The 9,207-nt window shown below is 37.0% G+C and overlaps 1 protein-coding gene across 2 annotated transcripts; it reads left to right on the top strand.

Annotated features, from left to right (window-relative positions):
* Positions 1-7,042, top strand: ppp1r3cb (protein phosphatase 1, regulatory subunit 3Cb). 2 transcript variants are annotated; one of them, XM_077201223.1, is made up of 2 exons: positions 1-118; positions 3,126-7,042. In XM_077201223.1, exon 2 carries the CDS (start codon positions 3,154-3,156, stop codon positions 4,066-4,068), a length of 915 nt encoding a protein of 304 aa, XP_077057338.1. In that variant the 5' UTR covers positions 1-118; positions 3,126-3,153; the 3' UTR covers positions 4,069-7,042. The 2 variants fall into 2 exon arrangements, with proteins under 2 accessions (XP_077057338.1, XP_077057337.1); XM_077201222.1 differs by lacking the exon at positions 1-118 and adding an exon at positions 1,358-1,790.
* The last annotated feature ends 2,165 nt before the right edge of the window (positions 7,043-9,207 follow it).

Raw genomic sequence — 9,207 nt, 5'->3', positions numbered from 1 at the left:
GGCTGTCCGTGTGCTTCCTGTTTTTCAAGTGTGCTAGTTTCCACTCTTGAGATAGAGACTAAAGTATTGGCAAAACTGTCTCAGACATATCAAAAGGAATAGAGGACCTTCTTAAAAGGTAGAAAATATATTATATTTTGTCCAGACATCAGTTTTTTGAATGAATACTTGCAGTGGACTCAAAAACTTATTCTAATATATTTGTTGATTGTGTCTTTCATTGGACAATGGATTTTGAAAAACTTTTTTCTTTTTCTGGCTCCTTCACTTATCCAAATCATTAACTATAATAAAATATTGACCAAGCAATAATTATCATATAAATTGCCTTCAAAAATCATACAAAACAATAACATAATTGACATAAAAGGCTTGCTCATTCGTGTGTGTGTGTGTGTGTGTGTGTGTGTGTGTGTGTGTGTGTGTGTGTGTGTGTGTGTGTGTGTGTGTGTGTGTGTGTGTGTGTGTGTGTGTGTGTGTGTGTGTGTTTTCCCGGAAGATGGCAATATCCGAAATTCTTGTCCTTGTGGGGACAGTTTTTGGTCCCCGTGAGGAAAATAGCTTATAAATCATCATCCTAACCTTTTTTTATTTTTTATAAAAATGCAGAAAGTTTTCTGTGATGGCTAAGTTAAGGGTTAGCAGATAGAATATTTTGTACAGTATAAAAATCATTATGTACATGGAATGTCCCCCAAAAACATGGAAACCCAACGCCTGTGTGTGTGTGTGTGTGTGTGTGTGTGTGTGAGAGAGAGAGCGAGAGAGAGAGAGAGAGAGAGAGAGAGAGCTCTTAGCTTTTATTGTACTTGTTTAATATTGTATGTTTTATAAGTGTTTATAGCCCAAGTACCCTTATCAACATCATGAAGTACTGTACTCTGTATTTTGTTCATTCTTATCATAAATAATAGTCATCTTGTGATAATCATGCACAATAATAATAATCATAATAATATCACTTCATAAACTGTTGCGATATGGATCTGGCAAATGTAGGTCACATTACTCAATAGGCAGTCATTGCAACATACATTATATTGACCATCCACTGTGACAGCAATAGAGCATGACAGCTTCATAAATGTTTAACACCCACAAATGACAGATTGGTATGAATGCGCTGTGCCAAAATCTTTAACATCAATGCCTTGATGTCGCTTTTATAAAAAGGGTTCCCACTCATTTTGACCAATGATTTTCCATGTTTTACGGACATTCATGATTATGCGGTAATGTTTTCTAAAATGATTTCAAAGTGATTACACTCACAAAGAGAAATTTCCAACACAATTGGAAATTCTGAATTCGTCTAAGCAAAATAATAAAGCAAAGGAAATTACTCTGATCCACAAACCGCGCGTCATCGGGTCTACAGGCTATCTAAATTTGGGTGACGCTCATCTCCCGCCTCTATCGCAGCTCTCACCGCAAGGCTAAGCCTTGCACGCGCGCCATGGCTGATTTTTTCCTTCGCGCTGATTGCTGGAACACTTCGCTCTAGTGCTCTCCCATTGGCTCTTGTGAAGGGTTACCGTGAATATGCGCGCAGAGGCTTGATGTACCGGCTGAACGCTCGCTTGACTTTTGCTGTACAGCTGGACCGTGAAGGGGGCGTGCCGGTGCCGCAGCAAACGACTGTTCGTCAGCGGGTTTTTAGTTATGGTGGTCGTCACGTTTTTAAATGAAGTTTAAAAGCACGTAGGAATAACCTGTACTGGTTCAAACTATAGCAGAACAAACGTCTGTCGTTTGGGAAACAAACCACGAGTTTCAATGAATTGCACCAGGTAAGAATACAGAGTGCGTCATAGTGCAGCAAGGGGGTTTATCACTTCTCACTGAGCGCCGGAAAAGAACTTCTGAATATCACGTATAATAGATTCAATAGATATAGATTCAATTTAAAAATATTATTTTTACTTAATTAAATTATTATTAGGACATTGCCAATGTTAAGCTGTTCTTACTTGTAGGCTATATGTTTATGTTACTAGTATTTTTTTAATTGTTGGTAAAATTGTAATAGCTGTTGATAATTGGTTAACTGTCTTTTTCAATTCTTCTAGTGTCTATAGATATTTGTAAATTCATCAGATACTAGTAGGCTATTTGTTCCAAAAGTGACTACTAGCCTACTACATATATATATATATATATATATATATATATATATATATATATATATATATATATATATATATATATATTTATATATATATAGTAATATTTCGTTTACTACTAGTTACTACCCTATAGTCACAAGGTAACTTTTCTAATCTTTTTTTTTTAATTAATTTTTTTCTTTTACTAATTTTACCAGTGAATTCTATGGGGGTTCATACAATTTTAACTTCTATTCACTTTTGTCTAGACTATAGTTTGCATATGTTGTTTAAGTATGGGTACTTATTCTACTTTCTAGTACATATTCTATTTTCTAGTCTCTGTTATAACTTTACTAGTACTTGTTAGATACTAGTACCTATTTATGAGACACTGTCCAAATGTAACCAGTAATATTTCTTATTTGAAGTAATGATTAGCCAGATTGCCTGCGTTATTGGTGAAAATCACTGTCTATCCCACATGTAACCAGTAATATATTTCTTATTTGAAGTAATGACTAGCCAGATTGCGTAAAAATCAGTCTATCCCACATGTAACCAGTAATATTTCTTATTTGAAGTAATGACTTGCCAGATTGTCTAGGTTATAGGTAAACCGAACAAAAATGTAAATAGTAACAATTGAAATACACACTAGTGTCTAACAAGGTACTAGTGACTTTTAGTGAAAACTGGAATCAATATTTTTGTTTTGTATATTTTATACTTTGTTGCTTTTGGATTTGTCCCAATCTTTATCTTTACTCTACATCTGGTATTTTGTCATATATTAATAAATATAATATATATAAATATAAATATAAAATAAATATTTTATTATTTGAAAAGCTTAAATCAACAACTATGTCTCTCTTTTTTTTTTAAATAGCTTAATCTAGCTGCACAATAGTGGTTTTGTTTAATCAATCTCTAAATTCTGGGCAAATCTTTATGTGACTGTCAGATCTCTTGCTTAATTGATCACTGTAGTGTTTTTCACCATTGTCTTCATGACAGGGTTCTGCAGATACTGAACCCCAGGCCAATGCCAAGTCCAATTATGCCTGTGGATGTGGCAATGAGAATCTGTCTGGCACACTCACCGCCTCTTCGCAGTTTCCTCAGTTCATATGAGGACTGCAAGTCCAGGTACTTAGTCAACCAGTACAAACCTCTGCGATCCTGTATCAGCTCCAAGACCGACGTGAACACTGCCAACCTAGGATGGAAGAGTCCTGAGACCAAAGCTAAAAAGAAAGTGGTTTTTGCTGACTCCAAAGGCATGTCTCTGACAGCAGTCCATGTGTTTAAGGAATTCGAGGAAGACCCCATGTTAGACCTGCAGTTTGAATTATCAGACCTGGAGGATGCCATTGTCGGCGTAAAGGCTGAGGAGAAGGAGAAGAATTTGATTTTAGACTTTCCTCAGCCTGCCGCAGACTATTTGGACTTCCGAAACAGTCTAAAGAAGAACCTGGTATGCTTGGAAAACTGTATAATTCAAGAGAGATCACTCACCGGTACGGTCAAAGTGATCAATGTAAGCTTTGAGAAGGTCGTCCATGTGCGAATAACATTTGATTCATGGAAAAGCAATGCTGACATTCCTTGTACGTACATGAATAATGTTTATGGATGCGAGGATGTTGACACCTTCTCGTTTTCCATCGACCTTCCAAGTTCTGTGGCCCCACATGTGCAGGTCGAGTTCTGCATATCCTACAAAACGCATGATATGACATACTGGGACAATAACGACGGGGAAAATTACAAGCTGGTACATACAGAGAGAGACCCCAGCCAGGCCAACGTCACCCAAACGATGACAACAGATTTTAAGAATCAAGGCAAACGGCCAGAGATGGAGTTTGATCAGTTCGGGAGCCCGAGAACATCTAGTGGATTCTTCCCCGAGTGGCAGAGCTGGGGTCATATTGAGAACACCACCCCCTACTGGTGACAGTTCAAGACCCTCTGACGAATTTGAAGTAAATCTTGTAACAAGTGAAAATGCAAATGGAGCGCTTGGTTCGTTTCAAAATTGACTTCTAAAAAAAGTCTGAAGTGTAGAAATTAGCAATGACACCCTCAAAAGAAAACTCTTTTTGGCCATGTTTGTCCAAATTATTTCATTGTTGGTGTATGATTTTGAGATACATGTTTAGCTTAAAATTAGATGTTTGGGCTCTGAAATTATGCAAATTTGAGACTAACCATGTTAACCATTAGCCTGAGTTTCCCCTTGCCTTGCCGCAGCACAATTTTATTCATGCTGCTAGGCAGTCTGGATACCATGGTCCAGATTTTCGTCTCATCTAGGGAACCAATCACAGAACGGGGAGGGAGCAGCAAGACGATGACGACGTCTATGCGACACACCGAAGCAGTTTGTTTATACCTATGGATCCAACATGGCAACAGATGCAAAGTTACCTTTCGATGCAGTCTTACGGCCGTTTCACACCGCAAGCGTGAGCGGCACTGGAGTAGCGCGTCATCGTAACTACATCGTCACTGCAGCTGCAGGCCAGAGTAGTATTCACACTGGAAGCGTTTGTACAGTGTCACAGCAGCGGCTCCAAAGCTACATATATAAGCGAGCAATTCTTTACAAATACAACTATACATTTGTTTTTAGAAGTTGGTCATTTATAACATTGATAGTCTTGAAAGTTTGTTATGGGGAGGGGTACAACATTCGCATATAAATGTTAAACAACAAAACAACCCAGAAAATGGCTCCAATCTATTAGTTTCAGTCATACTTTCGATATGTTTACAAGACAAATTCCGCTGATAAAAAACAAAACGCACAGATAAACCTCACACTCGGGTTTGATTTGGGTTTTGCTAGCCTATGTAGCTGTGTGTGTGTTACATAAACTAAAAGAACGTTTATATATAATATTTTCTGGCTAGTTTACTTTAGTTTATATATATATATATAATACACAACTTTCACCCAAACTGAATAATTAAAACCCCGTTTTTACCTATAAATAGAGTCTTGATTTTCTTTTACCATTTGCCTACTCAAGTTCAAGTTAAAACTCACTAGACATGCTTATTCTGTGCATTTTGGGCACTTTTTGTGTGAAATATTTATTTTTGTCCATCAAAAGTGAGCTTTCACTTTAATTTAGCGTGAGCAGTCCAGCATAAACAGCTTCACTGCTGCTCACGCGCCTCTCGACGTTCACGCGCAGCTCCTGCTCCCGGTGTACATGCACTCATTGATTAACATGCACGGCGAAAAAAATACGCGACGCTCTTGCATGCGGTGTGAAACTGCCGTTAGATACACGCCATCGTGTACACATAAATCTCTGACCCATCGTCTTCTTCCTCGTCTAATTTCTGTCGCTCTACATACGTCATCTGGTATAATTGAAACGATTGGCTATGAGCTACGTACAGGCGCATTTGATAGACATTCTTAGCACCCAATAAACGGCTCTGGGCATTCGTAAACCACGCCTCAAATACGAGAAAATGAAGTGTGGTTGCCAGATTTTGAGACTTGGGTATGATGTTAGCCAGGCTAGTTAACCATATTGCAGTTATTCAGAATGAAAAATGTTGGTTTATGTTATTTTTCTAATTTGTAGCACACTATGTACCCTATTCTGTAGATCTGACATGAGGTAAACCAATCATTTTCATAAAATATATGCCTTCCTTTGTGTTTTTCTGTGATTAACTGTAATACAATGGCATCATTGCGGATATCTTTACAAATATCCTTGTATAAAGCGAACAACTAGCACTTCCTCTGAAATAGATTCTTCAAAACACAATTTTGTTACCTTGAAGGGTAATAATTTTGTTGTTACCCATCTGAAATCACTGAATTGTGGGAATCCTGCTTCTGAAATGTAACAACATAAATATGTATTTTAAGTCATCCTTAAAAGGATGGAAGTTCTGTCATTTACTCAACTTCATTTCATTCCAAACCTGTATGCATTTCTTTCTTCTAACACAAAAGAAGATAAAATATAATAAGTAAATGGGGTAGAATATTGTTTTGGACTCCACTGACTCTCTTTGTCATTGTATGGATAAAAACAGTTCTTCAAAATATCTTCCTTAGTATTCCACCGAAGAAAAAAAGTAAAAGTTTAAAAGGTTTAAGTAAATGATGACAGAATTTTACAATTTTGGGTGAACTGTCCCTTCAAGAGCAGCACTGTGTAAAACACGTTATTCTCAGATTATGGAAGTGGAATAATCTGGTACAATGTGAGATTACTTCATATTGAAGTTTGTGTATCTCATTTGATAGTACCAGTTCATCGGGCCCTTTTTAGTGAATGCACTAACTGTGATGCATTATAAGGGAGTCCATGAGAGATAATGATGCCCATTAAGTGCTAAATCCCTGCTGTTGCACTTCCGGTTTTTCCTACGTCTGATCTACTTTTTAAAGCTCCACTCTTGATGTATTTTACACTTCTTTCATACAACATTTTTGCTGCTATGGTTTTTGTGCGTGCCTGTGTGTGCTGCATTGTGATTTATGACCCGTGGTGTGTGGAAACTATCCAGTGTATTTGGAGGATAGAAGATGAGGGACTTGTGGATGTAACTTTAAGGAGGTTGTAGTATGTGAGGAAGAGTGGCTAAGGAGAACGATAATATTGAATGAGATTGTTGCCTTGAATATGAATACTATGATTGTCCCCCCTTTCACTGAAATAGAAAAATCGGTTGATGTTGATGCCTTGAACAAAGGGGATGGTGGACTGTGATGAACCGTAAACTGCTGTAATTGCGGAGAGGGATCATGTAGGTTGAATGTAAAAAGGGGCCTACACAAGCCACAGTGTATGCCTACATATTTTTCTAATGCAAAGAAAGATGTTTGTTTGAACGAATGTTGTACTATACTCTGTGTTCCTGTTAGAAATAAAACCTAATGTTTCTATGATGAATGAACTAGTTTTATACATATTTGGTATTATTTGAAATGTCTCGGTGCGACTGGTAAAAATGTCTCATTCCCAAAGAAGTAAACCCAAAAGGTAATAAAGTTCTTAGGAAGTTAAGAAATATCTTCCACACCCTCCAATACTGGAGGGTGTGTCTTTGAGTTAACACCTTCGACCATTTGACTGAATGCTAATTTTCCACTGCTAGCAAATGGTGACTTACAGGTAAATTTCCACTGTGAATGATGTTTAGATTTGAAATGAGGTCTGGGTATATAATGAAACGCAGCGAGAGCTCAGGGCCTTTTCTATATCTGAGATCGGCCCGTGAGGCTGAGAGTTGCGAGTCTCTCTGCCTCACGCATTTCTTGTCGGGTAAACTTTTTCCTCTTTGTTCTAGAGCATTTGATGTTTTGCATTGATTATCCTTGAATTGATTATGAAATTATAATGATACATTTACCTGACATATTAAATTGTGACATTTGATTATTCTAATTGACTTTGACATTATTTGCATTCAAGAGTTTAAAAGAATAGTAAAACATTTGCTCACATTTAATGATGCACAGATATCATTGAAAAACCTTTTCATTTTATGGAGTCAGATGAAACGAGTTAATACATAAGATAAAATGTATTGCATTTAACCAAAAATACTTTGCCACGTGAAAAGACAGTAACACGCAAAGACTTTCACCGCTAATTCGAATACCGCCATTGGATCGAGTTAGACGGCCTTACAACTGTAAATGTTATGTTTTGGTTTGTATCTATATGATTTGACATTTTAGGGTCTATCAGTCCAGAATGTGAGGAATAAATAGCTGTTTGCCTCAAAAAGGAGAGAGAAAAAAAAGGTGTCTAGTGAGCAGACTGGAAGTTAGCACAAATTTGTTTAAATTAATGTAGAACACACTTCCAGTAGCATAATGAGTGCTGTTAAGATCGCTGACAAACATTTGCTCCCATAGCTTGGGGAAGTTCAGCTGGAAATAAACCAATTGTTTACTCTTGATATACACAATCATTTACCAGATGTTGTATAACATGATGTTTTTTGTGGGAAAATGTCAGTGCAGCATGTATGCTGTTTAGCCAAATGTTTAGTTTAGTGTTGATGTTCAGTAATTTACATTCTTGTGCGGATATGATTTGCCAACTAATTTGACTAAAAATTGAATCCTGTTAGGTTTTTTAAGTCTCACCCTGCAAATTAAAAATGATATACCTAGTGGAAATATATAAAGTATAGGATTAAAAAGTCTGAGACCACAATTTAAATCTGGGATTTCAAATCTAATTTAAACCTAGAAGTAAACTGGGAGAATATTTATTTTAGATAAATATTCTATGTCTTGGTCACTAATCAGATAAGTGAATTTGTGACATTTGTGACTCGTTGATAAAGACAGATGTTTGAGGTAAGAAGACTAAAGTCATGCTGGAGTAAATAATGATCAGGTTTTACACAAACTTGTGGAGTTCATCCATGCAGCTCCAGTGCTGCTGTCATTAAACTTGCTGAAAAACTTGCTTAAACCCTGCTGCAAAATTTTGCATTGCTGGTCACCAGCATAAGGTATTTTTTGCGTGCTAGGCCCAGCATGGAATAATGGCTACTGGTTTGCTGGTCACCAGCATGGGGAGCGAGAGTGCTGGTGAACCAGTTACATCAGCTCAGTTTTGCTTGAAAACATCCTTGTCCACCAGCTAGAACAACACTTTACCAGCTATATCCTGGACCAACATGGAATTCATGCTGGTTTATGTTGGATTTTTGAAATTGCACTACAGATACTATATGGGCAATTTTTTTATAATGCAAAATATGTTGCAATTGCATAATTTTCACATGCATCACCTCATCAAACCAATAAGCAAAATCTGTGGTGTCAGGATGTATATGCACTCTGATGAGTCATAGTATTATTATTCTTGAAATCAAAAAAGAAGTTGCAGAGCTTTATCGTCAGTTAACTCAAAATTATGTGAAGTCATAACCCTAGAGGGCTTACTATTCTACAACATGTTTGAACCAAATTGCAAACGAGCAGCAAAGCATTGTTTCACAATCATGGTATTGTGTAGGTGATGCAGTAATTTAAATTGTGAGGTACGAGAAAAAGAACACTATGGGGAGGCAGTCTGTGGAAAAGGGCACTTTC

The sequence above is a fragment of the Siphateles boraxobius genome, unplaced genomic scaffold, assembly GCF_051911475.1.
Source record: "Siphateles boraxobius isolate OS27281-9 unplaced genomic scaffold, OSU_SipBor_1 46, whole genome shotgun sequence".
In the NCBI taxonomy this organism is placed as follows: domain Eukaryota; kingdom Metazoa; phylum Chordata; class Actinopteri; order Cypriniformes; family Leuciscidae; genus Siphateles; species Siphateles boraxobius.
This window is presented reverse-complemented; position numbering and strand designations above follow the sequence as displayed.